Here is a 24,114-nt window from a genome sequence, read left to right as displayed (position 1 = left end):
ATTCCATCTGTCCCAAGCTTCTGTTCACATGCACAGGGTTGACTGAACATGTGACCAAATATTTGTCTCTGTCTTTTCAAGTGTGAACTCAACTTTAAGCTGTGACAAAAACTCTGCTGACCAACCGGCCCATCATGTTGTTTTTGTGCATTCTTATGAACAACACCCCAAAGTGTTATTCTCTTTGTTATTGTTCCAGTAATGTACTTTAAAGAAAACTTGTAATTATATATGGTAACAACCAGATTACATTTGTTTTTTTAAATGTTTATTGAAGTTATGCATAAAATAAAATGTACATCATCTAGCTTCCTTAGTTTTAAGACTCGTATAAGTACAGGGGAGCATAGCAGTCTAGGTGTCTGCCATCACGTCAAGTACTTTTCCTTCACGCAGGTTTGAGAAAAAAGAGAAGAAAATAACAAACAAAAAACAAACAAACATAAGTACAGATAGATGTAGTTTGTAACTATATACATCCAGAGAGAGGGCAGTCGAAAACCAACACACTCAGTAGCAGATGGTGACATAAATAGCATTAGTATATGTTACTTTAATTAAAAACAAACAAACAAACATTTAAACATCTATTCCTTCAATGGTGAACATCAGCAATATCTGGCCATACAGATATTGCCATTCTTCTTCTATAATCACCAGACCCCCCCCCCCCATCTTTCTTTTATGTACTTCGCTGAGTGATTGCTGATATCATGAAGATTCCTGTATATTTGTGAGATTACACTTTTCTTAATTTCTGACTTATAAGCATTTATAAAGAGTTGGGTAAATGGCCTCACTGCAGTGGTTATTTGGTTTTTAATGTTTCAAGTATAGCCAGATACATTGAAACAAGTATTTCTTGAAAATAAAAAATGAAACTTTGTAATAATATCCATATAGTGGCCAGCTTGTTAGGGATTTCACAGCTGACAGCTGTGTAAAATGACACTGACAAGAGAACAACGTATCAAGGCAACATTTGAGAGAGTAAAGTTGTGTTTCCACAGAAAAATGACAATTGAAGGAGACTTCAAACTTGACATGCTACCTTTGTTCATGTTTGTTAATTAAGAACCTTTGTCACATGTTAGTGCACATGTAATTCTGACATACAGAACACAGAGTTCATATTTCTGCTATAAATCATATCTTTCTAACGCTGTTACTTGATAAGGAATCTCTTAAGTATCAAGAAAGTCAACAGTGTAATGACAGTACTGATAGTTTAAACAAATGGCCACAAGTCAGACTTTTTGATTACATGCTGATCACCTACAGACCTCCTGTTTAAAAGTTGTTCTAATCTTCGATGTCCATTTAACGATCCTAGCCATGTGCTGAGATCTGATTGGTACGTCCCAGATTGTACAACAACAAAATATCAACATCAACAACAAACATGTGTAACAAATTTCAGTTTGTTCATTATTTCGCTGGGGGAAAGGGATTTAAATTAATATACTGAAACAGAAAACACACAAAAAGCATGAAACTGTATAAAATTGATAATATTACTGTCGCGTGTATGTACAGTTTGTGCGTGACCACACACACACACGCTCAGTGAGTACGTTGGAACGTGATGACGTCGCATGTCTGTAGGTCGACGCAGGGTTAGTGGAGTTGTTTGGGCTGTGAGAGGAGAGATCCGTAGCTGGCAGTGCTGGGAGGGTTTCAATTGATGTTGTTGCTTCTGGGCCGCACGATTCCGTTGTCATTCGCCCAGAGTCACTACTTGCTGCCAATCCTCACTGTCGAGGCTCGTTGTAGCCAGATCCGTGTTAATAAAACTCAGAGCGATAGCCAGCATTACACACAGCACCGTCTTCGTGAGCTCAAGCAACCAAAATATAGGAACCATGCCCGAAAGGAGGCCCTTCGTACGGCTACCTACTGACGTTTACCCCGTCAACTATGGTTTGTCTTTGAAGCCTGACCTGATCGACTTCACGTTTGAAGGCAAGCTGGAGGCTTTGGTGGAGGTATGTTGACCACGACACCCCCGTAGATACACAAATGGATTTATCTGTGCATGGCGGGGATCTCGTTATGTAATCTGACCAGCTAACGTTACCAGTTGCTAGCTAATTACGACAAATTGTTAGCCACTAGCCCACTAGCTGTCATTATTGCACGCGTTAGCTAATGTAAGCTGCAACGTGTTAAATGTTCTGACGGGCTCAATTTGGCCGAATTAAACCAGTGGATGAAAAAGAAACAACCACGTTATGTTTCTGTGACTAACAGTAAGCTGATCCGGACTAGCTAGCACAACAGTCCCGTGCCGCAGAGTTGCACTCTCATGTTAGCCTAGCTATCTGTTAGCGCACTGCCTGCCACTGGCAGATGGCTAAGTTGAGGAGCTTGGTGAATACCAGCGACGGTAACCTCTTGTAGTAACATCCCATTGCTTTTGAGACTAATACTTAATAAGTGGCGATTCGCGAATTTGGTAGAGCGCTATCTAGCACCCAGCCAATACTCACTAGTGTTTGCTAAATCATGGCAACATCGTGTAGCCCCCTCCCACCCCAGTCCCACTAATACGGTTGAACTAGGTGAAGTTGTACATTAACACAAACCGTGAGGACAGTAAAATGACAAAGTTTTAAAAGTCCTTTCAGTATGTTTGCTACTGTATCTTGTGCTCACTTGTATCTGTCGATAAAATGGCTGTACTTTGTAGACTGGATACTATGTAGGACGGAAAAGGCGACTCTGTTTGTTTAACTTGTGTATAAATGGTCCCATTGTCCAGGCACCTGTTAGTTGAGTGTGCTAACACCTGCGCCTGGTTGTAAACAGTTACTTAACGCACATTTTCACAGCAATCAAGTCAGATCACAGACGCTGTCTAAACATGCACCATTTCCAAGATTAACCTTATATGCTTTATGATATGCTTACACCACTAATGGTAGTGTGAAGTGCTTCATTGTCAGGAAGAGTCATCTGTTAAAAAGATTAACAAGACACTGGCAAACCTTTGGTACAAAAGGGAACCTGGAAAAACAACACAACAAATGTTTACATGACGTAATAGCCAACCATTAATTGTGCGCAAATTCTATAAGGTGTTGTTGCAAAAGCGAAGCACAGGTACAGTTTTTTCCATGAAGAATCCTCGACAACTTGGGTTTTTATGCAAACTGATTAACTGTGACATGGTTTGCCCATTAAAATTAGACTCCGAATGCCTTTAAAGAGTTTGCTTTTTTTTAATTGGTAAAATGACCAGTTCAGATTTGGTAGACAAACAAACTTGTACACAAGTACTGTATGCTCTCAGCTTCCATGTATCTTAAATAACATTGCCACAAACTGTGAATGTTTGTGGTTTTCCCTCTATGTTGGGGATTAACGTCTGCTTTTTGCACACAACTCGGAGTCCCCTAGTTGTGTTTTTGTTTTCATTTCCCTTCACTAACTATTGTTTCCCTTCAACGCTGTATTTTTTATCTGTACCTTAGATTTGCTGTGTTTGCAATCTAAACAGGTTCAATTTGAATTCACAGTCACTGGTACGGTTTGGTCCATTGATGTAGTTCCAAAATTAAACTTGAACTCTTCCTGATACTTGGATGCAGCTGCTGTGATTTACTGAAAATGTAGAAATTAAGGCACAGCAAAGAGTCTAAGTTGACGTGTTTTATGTCAATATTTACAGGTTACACAAGCTACAAATCAGATTGTGATGAACTGTGCTGACATCGACATCATCACAGCTTCCTTTGTACCACAGGGAGGAGAAGGTGGGGGTCAGACTCAGGGAAACCTTGTTTTTGCTTTTATAAATGGCATTGTTGTGAATAGCATTGTCACTTCTAGCCATCTTATTTGATTTCAGGATTGAAAATTCTTAATAGCATCATTCCCCAAAGACAACAGCGTGAGTTCTCAACACGTTCTGATCTTCTTTTTAAAATTTGTCCCTTTTAGAAATTAATGCGACGGGATTTAACTACCAAAATGAGGATGAGAAAGTCACCCTTTCATTCCCTAGTGCTCTACAGAAAGGTAAGAAGAGACTGTTGGCTGTCCCTGCTTCTGAAGCAACCGTCTGTATGACTGTTAAGAACAACAAGGACGATCATGCAGATGATCATTACTGTTATTATTCACCTCCCCTGTGGTGATGGCTGTACAAACAGTGTGTCTCTCTGTGTGCACGTCACCCCAGGCTTCGGCACATTGAAGATCGACTTTGTCGGGGAGCTGAACGACAAAATGAAAGGATTCTATAGAAGTAAATATACATCTCCTACTGGAGAGATTCGCTATGCTGCTGTCACACAGTTTGAGGTGAGTGAGTGGCCTCAATGAAAAATACTTGAAGTTGTGTGTATTGCTTAACACTTTAGTTGCCTGTGTTGCAAAACAGAGGCATGCAAGTCATGTGGCTGTTTTTGCTATTCAGAGTGGTCTCTCACAGTTCGTTCTGTTTGATACGCTCTAGTTTTGCTTGTCAGAAGTTGGCCAATTAAGCACAGACACTGACCAGGACACCTTTATCAGAACCCACTGTGCAGGAAATCAGGCTGTAATTTACATGCAGGCTTTTCTTCTGCAGCGGGTGCAGCTGGAAGAGAAAGAGGATCTTTCTTTATACGGATGCATTTTGGCAGATTATTAAATGTTTCTTTTTCACCTCAAAGTAAATGCTGTAAAAATGTCCTATACACTCAAAGTATTTTGTGCGTGCCAAGTTTTTCTGTATTTGCTTGTGATCATTTCTGCTAAACACAGTCACTGATGGAGTGAGACAACTATCGAAAAGCTCACTCAAGTGTGCTTTTCCTTGTTCTCATGTTGGGCTTTTTCAGGAAGCAGTTCTTGCACCACTTACAGTAACTTAACAAGTTGTCATCAACTCTATTTTCTTCACTTCACATAACTCTCACCTGTTCCTCTGCATGTGAGTTCGTGAGGAGCTACACTCACAATTAAAGAGAAAGAAAAAGCTGAAAAAGTGAAAATTTTCACACTCGGCTGAAGTGAAACAAGTGCAAAAAAATTATGCAGATCTAATTTCCTATTATTCAGCGTACCTATCTTGCTTCTGTTTGGATTTATTTTCAAAGAAATACTTATAGTGTATACGATATGCTTTAAGAAGAAGGGATAGCTTAAGTAAAGGCCAGGGTCTCATTTGTGATTAAAATGATGACTCCAGTCAGCTGTTCACAAAAAGGGAGCAGTGAAAGTTGAGCTTGAGAGCGAAGTTCGACCACACTCGCTCAAATGCATCCATGCTTGTATACTTACGTCAGTCACTCCAACTGGCCAAGCTTGTTGGTTTGGGAAACATAGAACTGTCATTTATCTAAAAGAAGCATATGCCATAGGTATGTTTCTGTACATCAGGAAACGGGTTACATGACCACGCCAAAAATGTTCAGTTGAATTGTTTCCTGCTAAAAATAAGTGTAGGACTGTTTGCAGTGCAGAGTGACAGCCTGTCACTCTGCACTGCTGAGTGGAAAAATGAAGGCGTGTATAGATGATTATGTATGTTGGTTCAAGTTTCTATTTGTGACAGTTACTGCTAAACTTAATGTAAACATTAAGTGAAGTCTGTTGCAGCTGGTGTCACACAAAAAGACCAGGAGGTGGAATATGAGAGGCTGTGTGTGATCTGAAGGTAAACACAGCCTGGCCTCGTCTGGACCCAACACCTTGTCTCACAATCTGTCCTTTTCCCCTCTGCCCCTCACACCCCTGTTTCTCCAGGCCACGGATGCTCGCAGAGCTTTCCCCTGTTGGGATGAGCCAGCTATCAAAGCCACCTTTGACATCACTTTGATAGTTCCCAAGGACCGAGTAGCCTTGTCAAATATGGTACGTGTCATATGTCCACTCCTCCCTCCGAGGAAGTGACGACCCCACAGTGACCAAGTCACTCTCTGCTGCCAGGGTTCCTTTATGCATGTCTGTGTTTTCCCTCCTTTCTTTTCCCTCTCTTTTTTCTGTGTAGCTTACATAACAGAGGGCAGACAGTCACTGTGTACTCTTCCTCTGGCTAAATATGAACAGCTCTGTGTGAAGTCTAACTACTGTATACATACAGTTTTGTCACTATAAGGAAATGTTAGTAAGTATCATGTGTTTATTTTGTATACTGTTTTCTGCTATTTTAACTGATCGACTTTACAGCCTAAATGAATCAGACAGCATCATCTGGCTCTGATTATTTCAAACGCAGCGCCCCTCCAGGCTGACGCGGTCCATCTGGGCAGTGACCGTGAAGTTAAATTTGGCTCTTTCTGACAATTTAATACGAATGACATTAATGCACTCTTTCTTTAATAATGACATTTTTATGGCTTCTTTTAGTAGAAAGGATAAAAAATAGTTGTAAATAAATGGAAAGAAAAAGAAAGACAACTGTATTAATGGTATTAATTGAAAGACTAAAACTGTCATGCAATTATGAACTGCGCACAGACATAGGCTACTCCATCTCGGGACCTTTTTGTGTTACATGCCTGCTGCAGTTTATTTTCTGCTTTGACCTCTAAAGTTGTGAGAACAATGTTATTTCTGCAGTCGCTGTCAGCTCTTTCAAAATGTGTCCTACTCAGCATTTATTTAAGACGATCGTTTATTTGTGAACTTGGCAATAGAGCAGAATAGAGCAGAATAGAGCAGAATAGAGCAGAATAGAGCAGAATAGAACAGATTAGAATAACCCTTTTTGTAGAGTGTTAGGGTTACTTTTGGGATAAACCAAAGGGTTTTGATTTATACAGTCAGTTACTCGTTGCTTCTATATTTTGTCAATCAGCTGGTTAAACGGAGTCATTTTCAGTACACACTTCAGCCATATTCACTTCTGAGAATATTTCGTTTTTAAATTTTGCATCGATCTTCTCTCCAGAATGTCATTGATCGAAAGCCACACCCAGATGATGAAAACCTTGTCGAAGTCAAGTTTGCCACCACGCCCATCATGTCCACATACCTTGTAGCTTTTGTCATTGGTGAATATGACTATGTGGAAAGCCAGTCATCAGATGGTGTAATGGTACGCGTCTATACACCGGTTGGAAAGGCTGAACAAGGGAAATTTGCCCTGGAGGTAAGGCTGTTGTTGAAACATACCACATTTACAGAGCTGAACCCAACCTAATTTCTTTACCTTGAAGTAAAAAGTTTGTCCGTAAGCAGAATGAGAAAACAGACAAATTAACCAGCGTTTATATGACGTGGATCTGCTGGATGGTTACTGACACAGAATCAAACACAAGTGCTTTTCCTTTTTCTTTTCTTTTATCTTTTCTTTTCTTTCATCTTTTTATTGCAGGTTGCAACTAAGACCTTACCTTTCTACAATGACTACTTCAGCGTTCCTTATCCGCTGCCTAAAATTGATCTCATAGCTATTGCTGATTTCGCTGCTGGTGAGTAGCTCTAGGTTCTTACATGTGGAAGTTTGGAAATGGTTAAAGTCAAACTGAAACACTTTCTTCTTCCTCCCATTCAGGTGCCATGGAGAACTGGGGCCTTGTTACCTACAGGTAAGCTTTACAAAACACAATAAGATATTTTAACTTGGCTAAATTCAGAGTGAGTGTGTCCATAGTATTTATACTGAATAGGCATGTAATAATAGCATAACTACAAGCAGATAAAGTCTGTTTCCACCCAGGATATCATTTCTAGAGGCTGTGGCTCAGATGGGAGATTTTCCATCTCTCTGTTTTCTGTCATTGTAAATGTAATGTCTTTGGGTTTTGGGCTGTTAATTAGAATAAACAAGCACTTTGAAAATGTTTCTGTGAAGTCTATGAAATTGTGGTTTGCAGCCTGCTCTTACATTTATAAACTATGTGATTAAACATGAGTGTAATCAGGCTTTAACAGTTGTTAGACTCGTTTTTCTTTATGGATGACGGCCCTAATGGCTTTTTAATTGCTTTGTGCTTAGCTGAATGTGCCACCACCTGTTAGCTGCTATCTGATTTGCACAGAGCCGCATTCATCTAGCATCCTCAAATAGATTGAAGTGCCTTGATAAACTGCACAGAAGGCGATGGGACTGTAGACAGATGAGCGAGGGCAAAGGTTGCAGACGAATCGTCGACCTTCAGCCGTCTTTGTATTAACCTCGAGTTTCTGCTGTTTTCAGGGAGACGGCATTGCTCATTGACCCGAAGAACTCCTGCTCATCCTCCAGGCAGTGGGTGGCACTGGTGGTTGGACATGAACTTGCCCACCAGTGGTTTGGAAATTTGGTCACCATGGTAAAAAAAAAAGCTATAAGCTGACACCAGTTACACACACGCAGAACAGAAAATTATGTATTCCTGTTAAAAGGGTAACAAATGTAGTAATAACAAAACAAAAACACGAACTGGACGATATTTTATAAACTAAGTTGAAGAAGACAAAATGTAAATCTCTGGAGAAATCAGTCAATCTTATTTATTTGGTCTTAATCTCTAAACTGTCCTCAGGTGTTTGGTTACACAGTCCTTCAATTCACGGCATTAAGAAAATGTCTCGACGCTGCACTCTCCATAATATCTCAAGATATTAGAAAAAGTAGTGCCTGACTTATTTTTTTGTCATGCTCTTTATGCATACTGTATAAATAGATATGCATATGACTAAAATATCTGTATATGTAATGTGTTTATAATACATTAAGTCATTTTTACACCATTATATAATATTATCATTTATTTTTCTCATATCTTTATTGTAATTTTCTTTTATACAACAAAAAGCAGATATTTAATGAACATTGCTGTCACAATGATACAAAAAAATCTTGCAAGTAATAGGGACAGGATTCCCCCTTTTTTCATGAATAACCTCCGCCTCCAGTCCGTATGTTCATCTATGGCTTCCAGATATTCAGAAAGTCCCGTTGTTTGCCCTTGGCAGTGTATATTAGGCTACGTTCACACTGAAGACGAAAGCGCATCAAATCCAATTTTTCTGACCCTCTGCGACCATCTATCCGATCTTGGTGTGACAGCGTGAATGGCACAAATCCGATATTTTCAAATCCGATCTGGGTCACTTCCGTATGTGGTGCTGAATCCGATACATATCCTATGTTTTAGAAAGCGACTGCTGTGTGAACGGTCAGGTCGCATTAAATCCGTCTTTTATGTCACTGACACAAGACAGACGCCAATTATCAGCTCCAGAGAAGCGCCGGAGAAGACATGGTGAACGCTTCCTGGCCATCCAGTGTAGATGTCAGTGAAACTGTTGGGAAGACAACGTGAACATTTTCTTTGTACTGTATAATCTGCAGATGCTGACAGAAATCTGCAGCTATCCTTTGACACACCGCTCCTCTAAAGCAGCAATAAGGATCATTATTAGGTTGTTTACATTATTATGTAAATAACAAAATAACTTAAAGCAAAAATTGGGAAACGTAAAGTCTGAAGTCTTTATATTAAGGCCATCTGTCAAACAATACTGTTTGTTCTGGGTCTAAACAGAGCGCGTTTGCTGTCACATTTTATTTGTAGTGTGAACAAGCAGACAAAAAAATCTGATTTGATCAAAAAATCTGAATTGAGCATTAAGACCTGCAGTGTGAACGTAGCCTTACTCTTTCCAAGCCTGGAGAATCTGGAATTTCCTTCTTTCAGAGTCCCATGGAAGGTGCATCCATACTCCAACATAGTGCGTTGGCTTTTCTGGCTTGAAGTAGTCCACAGTCTAGTAATTTGGTCTGCTTCTTTTATTGAGCTACGTACTACCCTGCTTGAGCTCTTCTTGTTACAGGTTGTGGTTATCTTCATTTTTACCTGCTCTAACGAAGGAATTTCCTATGATTGGTGGATAAATTGATAGATATCCAAACGTATGTTAGCCTTTAATGTAGGTAATGTAGCTTTGGGGTGCAGTTTGAAGATGATCTTTTTTAAGTAGAGTTGCAACGATGTGAAGGAACTTTGTCCATAATGGGAAACAAATGAGTAAATGTTTCCTTTCTTACCTTTGGGAAACTCGTCGTGCTTCAGGAACGACTGTAATTTGTTTGGTTGTGCTCCGTTAGTTTTGAAGGACTTGGAGGACGGTCTCGTCTTAGTGCCTGTCTGTGTTTGTGTGCAGGAATGGTGGACCCATCTGTGGCTCAATGAGGGGTTTGCATCCTGGATTGAGTATCTGTGTGTGGACCACTGCTTCCCAGAATATGACATCTGGACTCAGTTTGTCTCGGCCGACTACACCCGCGCTCTGGATCTGGACGCGCTGGACAGCAGCCATCCCATAGAGGTGAGCTTTGAAGTCCAAGATGTATGCAGGGAGTCACTTAAAAAACCTTTTTGTCTCTTTGGAGGAAAAAAGTGATTTTATTGATACCATATCACTAGGGTGTAAGCCCACCATAACATCTGGATTTCACATTCACAACTCATATAATCTTTTCCAGGGCTCTAGACTAACTTTTTGCCATGGGCGTGCCGGTACGCCTAACTTTAAGAAGTTAGGCGTACCGGCACAAAAGTTAGGCGCACACAAATTTTCTAATAATTGATATAATATAATGTGTTTTTCTGGATACACTGAGCTTTTTCAGCATTCAAAGATTGATGACACCGTGTCAGAGCACTGGCTATGAATTTCAGAAGGATCAGGCCTTAACAGAAAAGTTAGCAATAGTTCTTTTCCTAGTACAGCTGCATCCACGTCTGTCGTGCCTCGGCTGCTCACTAGGGCTGCGTATCATCACTGATTTCTATAATCCATTCGATTCTGGTTTTTAAAGTCCTGATTCGATTCAACTTAGCCTCAGACAGTCAGAAATATTATAACTCTGATCATTTATCAGCACTGACTTCTTCAGAATTGTGAACATCACAGCAGATGCCTTTGTGTGAAAGTAACTGAGAATAAAACAGAAAAACATGAAGGAGATTTTCCTGGTCTGGCTTTTTATAGCAGATAACCTTAAAAATATTCTACAATGTTCTGCATATAAAGTTTAAATTTCTTCAGTATTGAACAACAGAAAAAATAGGCTTTCTTGTCCGAGGTCATTTAAGTGAAAAAGAAAAAGACAGCAGCCACAGCGCTGTAAACAACGGTAGACTGGTGGGTAATAAGCCAATGAATAATACAGAAAACAGAGATTGGAGACGAGAAACTGTTCTTGAAGTACAGAGAGAGAGAGCTAGCTGTGCATGGATGTGATTTTAATAGTCGTGGAAGCAAAAATTCATGACGACAATGATCAAATGTGAAGCGCAGTTTGCTGCTTCTTTTGCTGCTGGCTCGGTGGATTTTGGTTGGAGAGACAAAACCTGCAGCTCAGAATCAGCACAAAAAGACGTAAACACAGCGCGGACGCATCAGGATCGCTGAGCTCTGACAGCGTGTCCGTCTGCGGGCCGTCGGGTTAGAAAGCCGAGAAAGACGAAGCTGATTCTGATGCGTCGGTCTGTGTTTACGTCTCTGTGTGGAGTCCGTGTGCCTGCTCTCATCTGCTGTTCGGTTGTTGTTGAAATAGTTTTGTGAGCTTTAATCACAAAACACAGTTATATTTAAAAGTCGATTCAGGATTTAATGAATTGATATCGCTTTATTCAAGCTACTCACCTCCCACTTCCACCTGCACTTTCAACTGGACCACGGCCAATCAGAGAGGTCCCGCCCCTGACTATCTCTGATTGGTTTAGTCCACGATAGGGGCATAATGTGTGTCTTTTGTTGATCACAGGGAAGGTTGCAGATTATTATTATTATTTTTTTGCTACCCGAACATTTGGTCGCACAGGTGCAACCAACTCTTTTTTTTTTTTTAGTCGCACCACTGAAAAATTTGGTCGCACTCTAGAGCCCTGTTTTCTTAATTACTGAGTGTGTTGAAGGACAGATAAAATTAGATATATTAAGGTTGGTGTGTGTTGCTGTGTATGGCCTTCTGTCAGCTTTGTAACACCCACTTATGGTTTTGTGTTTTGCTCTCAAGGTGAATGTGGGCCATCCATCAGAGGTCGATGAAATCTTTGATGCCATCTCCTACAGCAAAGGAGCATCTGTGATTCGCATGTTGCACAACTACATCGGAGATGAGGTTTGTTGTCTGATGTGGTATCTGTCGTCGTTTCCAGTCTGATGTTTAATATTTATGAATGTACTTGTCTTTCTCTTTCGTTGAAGGACTTTAGGAAAGGAATGAACGCCTATCTTTTGAAGTTCCAACATAAAAATGCATCAACAGGTGAGCGCACATGCAGGAAATGCTTCCCCTTTACGTCAAGTTGTTGTGTGGAGTCACTCTTTTGACTTCTTCCTGTCTCCCACAGAGGACCTATGGGACTGTTTGGAACAGGCCAGTGGGAAACCCATTGCTGCAGTGATGGGCTCATGGACCAAGCAAATGGGCTTCCCCATAATAGCCGTCGACCAGGAACAGGTGAGCTGTCTAATCTGATTGTTTGACTCGGGTCATGCACTTATATTTGTTGAAGTTGATTTTGAAACTGGCCTAAACCAACACAGTGACATGAACACATTCATTCTACACCTACAGTTTTCTAGTTGAGCGTTTGGTTCTTTTCTGCTGTGACATTCATGCGTGCCTTGACTGTGATATTCATGATATTATTTTTAGCAAGGTGATGACTGCGTCCTCAAGATATCGCAGAAGAAGTTCTGTGCCAGTGGACCACATAATGGTGAGTGTTTGTCACGGACATGTCCAAAAAATGTGGATTTACCAAATCCATTAGATGCAGTGGTTAACAGATTCGGTTAGCAAGCGTAAGGTCACTGGTTCAATTCCAACCCCTTCAGGGTTGTGTCAGGAAGTGTATCTGGCTCAAAATGTGCTGAATAAGAAAATGTGTAGCTGCCTGTTGTGGGAATCCCTTGTAACAAGGGAACAGCTGAAAGTAGCTAGCTAGCTAAATGTAGACCTAAGGTTGTTTTTTAATGAGCTAAAAACAGAAAAACACTTTGAATCTAATCCTCCTGTGGTGGCTCCATCATTTGTCTGCTGAACAGAAGAAAACTGCCCCAGCTGGATGGTCCCCATTAGTATTTGTACCAGTGAGGACCCCAAATGTACCAAGCTCAAGGTTCTGCTGGACAGACAGGAGACCACCATCACTCTGAATAGTGTTGGCCCAGACCAGTGGATCAAGGTGAGGTCCCTAAGCAATAATATCCTGCACTGAAAATGATGCCAGCACCAAAATGGTAAAATACTTCAGCCAAAAAGTTACAACCCCAGATTTTGCAGCAGATGATACATGTTTACAGCCATGTGCAAAAAATCAGATTCGACCACTGCCGGTTTCAGTCTTCATGACAAGTGTACAGGGGTTACCCTGCATTTTAGCTTCAATAACGCTTCAAAATAGGGGTGTGGCTACTTTGGCTAGCACATGGATCCTGACACAGTCTGCTAGATTTCTTTGGTAATTTAAGTTTTGTGGTGTTGGTATCATTTTAAGCATTTTAATGACAAATTCTATGATATACTCTGGGGTTATTGTACTAATGGCCCATCTAAAAGTCTAATGTTTTATCTTTACATAACCTTCTGTATACATATATAAAGATATCTGAAGCAGTAGTATAAATTTTCCTGTAGGGGTTATTTGCGTTGTTTGTAAATTGCTCGATTGTCATTTCGACCCTTGCAACAGCTGCAGACTGAGTTTAAGAATTAATGAGAGAAGATGCGTCAGTCTGTCGTCTTTTCATTAAAAGTAACTTTTAAAGTTGAAATAAAGTTAACAGACTGAGCTCCTTATTGTCAGCTGGAAGGACGAGCTGTAAGCATCACAGAGTCAAATAACACTTTTTCTGTGAACCCAGTTCACTCTCAAAGGAACAGGTTAAGCAGCTATATTTATTCTTTTGTGTGGTCATTAAAATAATGACCACGGTGTAAATTGGCAAGGACAACGATGGACTTGTTCAGCTGCTTATAAATGTGACTTGCAAATTAGTGCAAATTAACAGTTCCTCAGGAAGTAAGCATGGTAAATGCTTTTAAATGGGTCAGTGCTTCACAGCTGATGCAAACAATATGTTGAAATCCCATTACTGCTAGATCTGACTATAGGTATCCAGTGCAGTTTAGAGTCAGTAGTGGAGAATAGTGATTGGAGGCCTGCTGTTCACTAAATAATTCACTCATCACAGCAAGCTTATTGTTGATTAATCTCTTGATAGTGTGTTATTCTGATCGTGTGTAAGGCTCAGCACTCAGTGTAAAGGGTAAAAATGGTAAGAGCCCAAATTTCCCACAGTCTGACTCAGACTTGTCTTTCTGCTGTTTTCCAGATCAACCCCGGCACTGTGGGCTTCTATCGCATCCAGTACAGCTCGTCCATGCTGGAGAGTTTGCTCCCAGGCATCAGAGACCTCAGCCTGCAGCCTGTGGACCGACTGGGACTGCAGAATGACCTCTTCTCCCTTGTAAGCCACACACACAGCTGGGAAACAAAACAATTAAAGAATAGTATTTCCTTCATTTTGTTCACAGCAGAATGTAATTGGCTGCAAAGCTAACTGCTTGTGAATGTAGAAAGGAAATCCACTCCCTTCCAGAGTAAACAGCCACCTGATTTACAGTACAAGGGAGCAGGAAGAGTGAAGAGAAAATGTGGGACATGAACGTGGAAAAAAACAGATAGTCAAACAAGTACAACTGTTTCTTATTGGTAGATTTATGTATTACACGATCTGAAATTATAATGGAAGTGTTGCATCAAAGAGTGGCCCTGACTAATTGGGAATAATGAGCAGATCTAGCTAATGAAGCTCGTTTTGTGTCTCTTTTTTAAAGCGGCGCATTTATTGTGTCTTTAATCAAGCTCAACAGTTTTCAGCTAGAAAGAGACAAAAGTGTTTTCTAATGACCGGTTTTGTAACACTGTCAACTTCTATTAGGTGACGCAGCATGTCTCTGTATGCCTCCATCGATATTAAATTTAAAATTGTGAATGGCTTATGATGTATCTTTCTGTTAATTATTGTGAACACTTCTGAACACAATGTTTTTAGAGGTCAGTGACAGAAGCAGATTTTTCCAGAGCTACATGACCCTCATGTTGAGCTTCTAGACACTAAAGCTGGTAAAAAGTACATTTGTGATTGACTCTCGGTATCATCGCCTTGAAGATAAATATAAATATCTCTGACCCTGGATTGAAATGAATACTGAGCTAATGTGTTGCATTACTGTAAATTTCACCACATTACTGGAAACTAATCAGTTTATGTTGCACTAAACCTAGTGCCTAGTACAGTATTTCCTACAACCTTTGAATAACATAATTAAACTTGAATTTGTTTGCGAGACATTGAGCAGCACCGCATGTTTAAAAACTGCAAAATGCACAAAGGTCGACAGATGGTCACTTCCCGAGCAGTCCTTACTTTGAATAACATTACAGCCTCCTGGTTTTTAAACATCTTTCTCCACCTCTGAGTCCCACGTTACCATTTTTCTCTCTTTGGGAAATCCAGCAGCTATACATTTAGCTAGCAGATTCCTTTTTTGGCAACTTGCATAGAAACATTGTCTGTTTGGTATTTGTTGAGCAAAATGAAATGACCTGCTATCTAACATATTATTCTGTTTGTGCTCACGAAAAGTGCTTTTTAGATGGATCAGCTCACAGAGATGAGTTGAAGCTATAAGCTGGCCTTGGGATGTCATTGCTTTCCTATTACTGAGCCAGTATCACCATGTTGTTACTGGGAGCAACACCAGGCTGCAAAATGAACTCTTTGATAGTAATATACATTAATCTGGCTATGAGATCTAAATAGTCATTACTGAAGGTGCTGGAACCTGCTTCCAGATTCTTCTGGCCCACTTTAACCCCCAGCTATCACATTTTATGTGATTTGATTCCAAGCTGACTTGGTTTTGTTGTAACAAGTTAAACACACTGGCAAACTCTTCATTCGTCCTCTGCTTCCTTCCCACTGGCTCAACACAAAGTGGTTTTGGATTAATATCAGACCTTTATGCTTCCTTCTTCACTCCTACACAATCTGCAGCTTTATCAAAGGATTGGAATTTTCCTGAACTTTATTGCAGGCAAATTAGATGTTGACACTGTGTGATAGGAGTAATGTTCACATGATCAAACGGCGGCTAATCATAAATCTGTTCAGTTGTTCTGCTTTGAAAGCGAACAACTGAACAGGTTTTGTGCGTCTTCATTAAACTAAAACTTATTGTTTTGCACGTTAAAACAAGCTCATGTGGACGTGATGGCCGTATGGTGACAAAAAGTGCTCGTTTGTTCATATTTCTTCTCTTTTTGGAAACATATTCTAACCCTGAGCTCAAACATGCCAAGAAACTAGCCTGACACACAGTCACTTTACTGGGAAAGCATTTCTTCTGACCCTGAGGCAGTTCAGGAAATGGATCCACGTTTCTTAGAAAAAAATCCATTCTTCGTTTTCTATGAAATGCTTTATTGTTAGTGTTAGTACCATTGTTGCACAACTTTTCCTTTGCACCTGCAGTTTGAGACTTCAAATGTGGTTATAAAGTTAATTTTCGTACAGAAACCTTTCACCTTGAAAAACTATAACATCCACCATGAAGCACAAGGCTTTCATCCTGCCGGGATGTTTTCGTTTCTAATTGATTTGTGGCCTCAGTCTCGTGCAGGGATGATCAGCACAGTGGAGGTGCTGAAGCTGATGGAAGCCTTTGTCAATGAGCCCAACTACACAGTGTGGAGTGACCTGAGCTGCAACCTGGGAGTGTTGTCTTCTCTGCTGTCCCACACCGACTTCCACGAGGAAATCCAGGAGTTCATCCGGGACCTCTTTACTCCCATTGGCCTCAAGCTCGGCTGGGACAGTAAACCGGGGGAAGGTGAGAAGGCGTTGTAGAGAGATTGCATTCAAGGTGTTCACATCTTCCTTAGAGCCGCTCCATTCCTTTCTTGTTATTAATATTAAAGTTGAGAGTAGTCTTGTGCAGGAGGAATGTAGAGAGTAGGAAAGTAAAATATTTGACCTTTATTTTCAAACTTGAAATTGTTTTGGTACAAAATAGCAGTAGAAAAAAAGCGTTTCTTTTTTTAGGCCATGAGAGAAGCTACCCTGTTATCAGATGAGCTTTTCGGTTACTTGAACTGAACCATATATAACTCGGAACTGTTTGTTTCCACTGTTTCTGCTTTGGAGACAGGTCGGATAAGATGACCGACTGAAATTAGTGTGAAAAAGCTCTGTCCATGAGTAATGGAGTAACCTAAGGGCTATTTTTGTGTGCTACAGGTCACCTGGATGCTCTGTTGAGAAGCCTGGTTCTGGGGAAACTGGGTAAGGCGGGACACAAACCCACACTGGAAGAGGCCCGGCGGAGATTCAAGGATCACGTGGATGGCAAGCAGGTTTTACCTGCGGACCTGAGAAGTCCGGTAAGCTGAGCTTGTGCAGGCACTTTGGCAACAGATGGTATTCACACTGATCAGTATGTTTTGCTTCAATTTGCTAAAAAATAAATCAGATTAATAAAACAAAAAGTTCAGATTTTAAAATGTGGACATTAGGCTGCAGTCGGGTCTGAAGATCTTCTTCCACCATTCTTTTTTCTTTTTTTAGTATGTTAGGCTTGTTTACTCAGTGAAATAGCCTGCGGACACACACTATGTAAGTCTGTAGTAGTTGGCAGTTCCAGTCAGTCATTTGCACACTGACTGTGGCAAGAACTAGTGAAAAAACCAAAATCCATCTATAAATGAGCCTTCCTCTGTTTTTGTAGTTCATATGTTGTGCTTATATCTAACTCCATATTATGCTGACTCTACTAGAATAACTATTTGACAGTTCAACTTTGAGCCTTATTGATCTCATACTGAGCGTTGGTGCGGCCCCTCAGAGCTCTATATTATGAAGGAAACTCAACACAGATGCGCTGTCTTTGAGCGAGTGAGCTCGACAAAACCTAAAACCCATTTGGAGATGATGGTTATCAACAAGCTGTTAAGAAGAGCTTCATAATTCAGCCTCTCTGCGCCTCGTGTTAAGAGGGGCTTTTGTTATTTTAAAGTCTGTAACTCTGCAAATCTCTTTAGCTTGGTATGGCTTAACAACTTGGGCAAATAAAAGGTATCCCCCAGCAGAGAAGCTATATGCTACTTAAACATGCATATATTACATTTTTGAAACACATGTTTTTATACTTTATGTTAATCTGCTGCTGTCTCTTACACATTAGGCATTATAGCAGAACATACACAGAGAAAACTGTCAACCAATAAAACAAATGTACTTGAAACATGCTGCAAATCAAAGAATTAGTGAAACTGGGCTCTTCCAGCCAACTTTGAACTGAAACTCTGAACATAACTTGCTCCTAACAAGGTTACATGTTCAGCATAAGTTACCATGAGGATTTAACCAGGTAAAAACAGAGCCGCTCTCCTCACACAGACAACTGGCTTTAATCTGGGTTTATAGTGCACTCCCCAGCATGTCAGCATGAAACGAGCAGTCTTTAGTCCACAGTGCTCATGATGACCTTTTATTAGCAACGTCTATTCTCTGTGACATCATACAGAGCCAACGGTATTTTAAAAAAACGCTGTTTGTCGTGAGCATGCACTGTACATCTTACAGTACAGGAGGTGTGTTCTGTAAGGAGAGGAAAACGGTATGTTTGACCTCCAAGACGACGCCACTGTCACTGGCGAGGTTTGATTGTGAAGATTTGGGTAGAATTTCAATAAAGTGCTGGTCACATGACCTTAGGTCACCTGATCTTTGGTAAAAACGTCACTTTATAAAGGGTAAGATTGTAGGTGCTTCTCTCAGACGGGATCAGAAGCTTTCATTTGATTGAAAGTGATTAGAAGATACATGCCGATGGGAAAGAAACCTTGAAGGCCCAACAAATACAGTATAGCAGCATCACCATACTACAGTGTAATTCAGTTAAATGTTATTAAAGGATAATGTCGAAGCATCTTTTTGCCCACAGGTGTATCTAACAGTATTGAAGCATGGAGATAGTGCTACACTGGACACGATGCTGAAGGTAAAACTACATCATGTCTCCATCTTACACTGTGACGCTTTGAGTGACGTACTCTGTGTCATTTAGCACCAATAATTCCAAAGGAGTTGGATGTGAGTGACTGTAGTTGGGTACTCACGGTCACATTGTGTCTTTGTCACTACTCCCTCAGCTCCACAAGCAAGCAGACATGCAAGAGGAGAAGAATCGAATCGAGCGAGTTCTCGGAGCCATCTCTGCCCCTGATCTCATCCAGAAAGTGCTCAACTTTGCCCTCTCGGTACATAAGACCGTTATTTCTCAGGATACAGGAAAAGAAAGGAATGGCGTTTACTTGCAATCATGGTCAAATAAAAAGACCCGGGGGTGTTTTTATTCTGTAAGCTTTTTCGTATGTAACCCTGAGTCGTGTTTTTAGTGTGACTCAACTTATAGATTAGAGTGAGTAAAATTTGGAGCATTGGCTTTAGAAAAGTGTTGCATTTGGCTTTAAGTCCCTGTCAGTGCTGAAGTTACTGTCAGCTCAAAACTAAAGGACGTTACAGTTAAAGCTGCTTTACATGAAAACTGACGGTGGACCGATAAAATTGGATGTTGTGCTTTCTTGTTACAGCTTTAAAGGAGTTGTAGAAAAGTCTGATGATTCTCCAGCTGCAGTGTGATGGAGGCCAACATGGCTTCTGTCAAATACCACAGCAGCTAATTTAGTTCTCTCTGCATGTTCCCGTCCCAACAGGAAGACGTTCGTCCCCAGGACACGGTTTCAGTAATCGGGGGAGTGGCAGGAAGCAGTAAACAAGGACGGAAAGCTGCCTGGAAGTTTGTCAAGGATAACTGGGAGGAACTTTATAACCGCTACCAGGGAGGATTTCTCATATCAAGGCTTATCAAGGTAGAGAAAGGGCCTGAGGTTTACAGTTTCCTGAGGTTTTCTGGTTATTTCACTGTAAAATACACACACAGACACACACACGCGCGTGTCTGTTTTTATGTTTTATTTCACAACTTGGAGTCTGTGTTCGGTCAGGCTACAAATATTTGAATCAGAATCAAAATGTCTTTATTGTCATTGTCACAGGTACAACAAAATTAAAAATGGTCCCCGGTCGGTGCGTCCGTTTTATTTGTTTGTAGTCTGCTCACGTTTGTCTTATTCGTGTGTCTTTGCAGCTCACAGTCGATGGATTTGCTATTGATAAAATGGCTGTGGAAGTCAAGGTGAGCGCTCCCTCTTGTGGGATTTAATTAAATTATATTAATTTTCCAAGTTAGGAAATGAATGGTACAGGGAATGGTTCTTGTGCATTGCTTTTCTACTCAGTGTTTTAGCTGTACTTCTACTGTGTGGTGAAATAAACAAAGAGAAAAAACCCAACAGGATTGATGATTGATGATTGGATCCTTGCCGCTGATGACCAATCCAGCGTTTTAGGTTAGACTTTGACCCAAAAAGGCTGATAGGTGATTAAAATATTAAGTTCCTGTCCTGAAGTCAGGGTCTGTGGCTCTGAGTATGAGGCAAAAATTCAGATTTTGAGAAAACAGTGTGGGTTACTCCATGTGGTATTTCCCAGCCCATCATATTTCCATCTAACTTTAACAAACAAAGCATCCTTTGGTGTCTTTGGTAGTTGCTTATTAGTTGCTTATTTGCTCTAAGTGGAATTGTAGTTGAAATCGATGCACGCCCACTTCACTCTGCCAGCTGCTACTTTACTCGTTGCCTGCTTGTCTCTGCCTGTTGCCCTGAGCAACTTAAACCCTACTGCTACGAATACGCAAGCATTTTCCCAGTCCAGATTTCTAAATGAGGAAACTGGAAGTCTTATGGAAAACGTTGGCACATGAGAGAAATGCAGATAGAATTCCAAAAGGAGGTTGTAAAAGTGTTTCATGAAGAAATCGAAACGCCACTTTATATAAAATGTTATTCTTTGTAGGAGGTTCTGTTCTGCTTTATTATCTAGATTCTGCAGTGTGATTGTAAATTCAGTTTATTAATCTGATGTGGTGTTATTGTTACTGATATGATGCAACGGGGTTAAGGGTTTCCTTCCTTTCTGTCCCTGCAGAGTTTCTTTGAGAGTCACCCGGCGCCAGCGGCCGAGCGTACCGTGCAGCAGTGCTGTGAGAACATCCTCCTCAATGCCGCCTGGCTTAAGCGTGACGCAGAAGACATCCACCAGTATCTACTCCAGCGCAAAGCACCCCCCGTCTGAACTACCAACCCCGTCGCCCCCACTCCCTACCCCCACCCCCAACTACAGACCAGAGCGGGAGACCAGAGGGTACTTTGCAGCAGGCTTCATTTCTCTAAAGAAACTGCAAGAAACAAGAAGACAAAGCCAAGAATTGAACAGTGTGTTGGAAACACAGACTCTTTTTACGTTAACAAGCAAAATTCTGTTTAGACAGACCAGGAATGTAGTTTTATCCCCATTCTGCCCATCAGCAGATGACCCATCTGTTAGTCAGCACGCAAGTTTTAAGTCTCGCAAGCACCTCGACCCTCGAAATGATCGCCAGCCCTGCTAACGGTCACATGGCCAGCCCGTAAACACCCCTTTATCCACTTTGGCTCGTAGCTGAGAAAACTGTGAACCCTGTCCTCCTCTTTCCTGCTGTCGGCCATTCTGAATGCATGAAGTGTCTGAGGTTTGTTTTTTCTTCTTTTTCCTCCCTGCATTTGCTGCTTTAATTATACCACTTAGTCGTCCTTGCTGTGATACTTTCCCACATCCTTGTTTCTCTCACACGTTCCTCCTGGTCTTCCTTCACTTTTGGGCGCTGTGATTGGGTAAACTAAAAAAAACAACCTGGGCAGAATGGAGTTAATAACCATAGTGTGTGTTGTAGTTTCCAACAGCACTGATTCTACATTGCTAATAAATGGTTAGGACGAGGTGAGCAACGCTAGCATGGTACTACATTATAAATTGTATAATGCAAGCATTATTTTATTTTTAAATAGTTTTGTTTTTGTTGCCAGTATTCCTAGCAAAGAATTAAATGGAAAGGTTCATGGATACCTGTTTCCACTCCCCCCAGGAAGAAGAAACAAACAAACCTCAAGCTTGTTTGTGTTGAGCAGAGGTTGTGTAGTTAAAATCATCCAGATTCTTTATCCTTCTCCCACAATGAAATGACGGTCCAGGCGTGTTTTTATAAAAGCGATGCAGTTATATATTTAAATGTTGCGATAATCCTGTTATGTGAGGACAAGGAAAGAAAAAGATCACAACACTACTTACCGGGGCCTTTTCTTTCTGAAGTAAAATCCTGAAACGCCTCTCCGTAGGGTTGAGAATCCAGCGAGACCCAGTTCGGACTTTTGCGGGCGCGACACATCGACGTTGACCCTGCCGTCGACCTCGGAAGCCTTAAACCGGTCGACCGGTTTTGCAGTAAATATTCAGCACTGAAGCGGTGATCATAGGGGACTTCCTCATAAACATCAAATGGATCTAATGTGACAGATTACACAGACTTGTTGAACGAGTATATCTATTATAGAATTTACAATTTGATGTGTTTTTTTGGAAACATACCAACGAGTCGTCTAACCTGTTGTCGAGACCCCGCCCCCTCCCTTGGAACATTTGTTGTTTTTTGGGGTTTTTTTGTTTTGGGGGTTTTTTTGTTAAAAAATACAGTTGGTGTTCATTAAAGTGGAAAAGGATTATAAAAACGAATGATGTGAAATCAGTACATGTTGAGTTTTATGAGTGAGGGGGTGAGTGTACGTAAGAATATCATTTTTAGCTCGTGCAGCTCCTGTTCCTGTTAACCCTAGCCAGTTTTCTTCTTTTCTTTCCTAGTTTGAATTTATAGCATTGTATCAAATCAAACGCACTGAATAATTAATTTCCTTTTTTGAAAAGGGGGCCGTTAAAAAGGGGACTGCCTGAATGTGTGTGCCTGCTCACAATGTGGCTGAGCATCTTTCTTGAGCACAACTCAAACATGTGTCGCTGAAGTCATTTGTCACAGGAAATTAAAGAGAAAACATATATACAAAAATGAAACATGTCCAGCTTTGGATGATCCAGGGAGCTGTCAGTTCGCTGGTAACTCAAGCTGAAATATGAGAATTGCTTTCCAAATTTTCCACAACACTTACTCAGGTGCTCAGCAATAGATCTGCAAAATCTGAAGCCGGTGGTTTGAACAGATACTTTTCAACTTACGAGTAAGCAAATTACAACCAGACAACGAATGCACACCAACTGCTTAACTCCCTGAAACTAGATTTATTAAAGGTTAATTCTGATAGAAAGTTAAAATCACATTTTGGTTTTTAGTAAAAAATACCCGTGTTCACTGAACATGCAGATGTTTAAATTACTCTGATTGTAGTTGAACATGAGGAGCAAATGTAAATATACAGTTTATTAAAGTAACTGGTGTCTGTCCATTAAGGACAATGTTCAGGGGCTTTTACAAAAAAAGGCTTTCTGGGAAGCTTATTGTAACATTCATCATTCATCAGCAGAGCTTGGTTATCATCCAGGCACTAGAAACCTAAATGACAAAAGGACGTATGATGGCAAAGCCGCGAGATACAGAGGTAGAGCAATATGGGATAGAGACTAGCAGAGTAGAGCCTATACATAGCTGTTCTACATTTTTATGGCATTTTAAACTATATTAATATTGTCTGCATATTTTAAGCCCTTTGGCATCAAGGTTGAAAGGTGTACACTATTCAAAAGCACCAGACCTACTGAGTCTCAGTGCAAAGCATTTTAAGTGTCTTCCACTTACCTAGTCATAGGGTGAAAGGCAGGGTACACCCCAGACAAGCTGCGACTGCATCGCAGGGCTGACAGATATTTAACCGCTGGTGCTGATTACTGCACCACTGTACCAGCCTTTTTATTTGCAAATTTATTCTTTCAGTTTTTTTCAGTTTCTTAAATTTCTATACTCTCTGTTTTCCATACTTATGGCTGTGGGTCATTATCCCATACAGCATAAAAGAAATACACCCTATGTGTTTAATATGTTTAAGGAAAAAGAATATATTGCATATGTATGGCCTTAAAGTGACCTAAAGCACTACCTGAAATAAAAATGAGTAATTTAATCTGGCCTCATTATCTGTTTGTCATTCAGCTGAGTCCCAGTTTGAA

General features: G+C 40.6%; 1 protein-coding gene across 1 annotated transcript; it reads left to right on the top strand.

Moving 5' to 3' along the window:
- The first annotated feature begins 1,562 nt into the window (after positions 1-1,562).
- On the top strand, positions 1,563-24,068 carry npepps (aminopeptidase puromycin sensitive). Its single transcript, XM_005751682.1, has 23 exons — positions 1,563-1,985; positions 3,671-3,755; positions 3,943-4,020; positions 4,184-4,305; positions 5,734-5,841; positions 6,881-7,081; positions 7,307-7,403; positions 7,487-7,520; positions 8,132-8,246; positions 10,084-10,248; positions 11,945-12,049; positions 12,136-12,196; positions 12,282-12,391; positions 12,590-12,653; positions 12,982-13,121; positions 14,272-14,406; positions 16,615-16,834; positions 17,242-17,384; positions 18,947-19,003; positions 19,155-19,262; positions 19,719-19,874; positions 20,153-20,200; positions 21,055-24,068. Exons 1-23 carry the CDS (start codon positions 1,863-1,865, stop codon positions 21,199-21,201), a joined length of 2,622 nt encoding a protein of 873 aa, XP_005751739.1. The 5' UTR covers positions 1,563-1,862; the 3' UTR covers positions 21,202-24,068.
- Positions 24,069-24,114: the final 46 nt, after the last annotated feature.

This window comes from Pundamilia nyererei, unplaced genomic scaffold (genome assembly GCF_000239375.1).
Source record: "Pundamilia nyererei isolate P.nyererei 1_Seehausen unplaced genomic scaffold, PunNye1.0 scaffold00322, whole genome shotgun sequence".
Classification (NCBI taxonomy): Eukaryota; Metazoa; Chordata; class Actinopteri; order Cichliformes; family Cichlidae; genus Pundamilia; species Pundamilia nyererei.
Note: the sequence above shows the minus strand (reverse complement) of the source record. Positions and strands in the feature narration are given on the sequence as shown.

Bases quoted from the DNA above. Each gene is read 5' to 3' on its own strand.
- npepps (XM_005751682.1), top strand. From the start codon at position 1,863: ATGCCCGAAAGGAGGCCCTTCGTACGGCTACCTACTGACGTTTACCCC. The intron at 1,986-3,670 runs GTATGTTGACCA...CAATATTTACAG, and splicing joins AGCTGGAGGCTTTGGTGGAG to GTTACACAAGCTACAAATCA. The intron at 19,004-19,154 runs GTAAAACTACAT...CTACTCCCTCAG, and splicing joins CACTGGACACGATGCTGAAG to CTCCACAAGCAAGCAGACAT.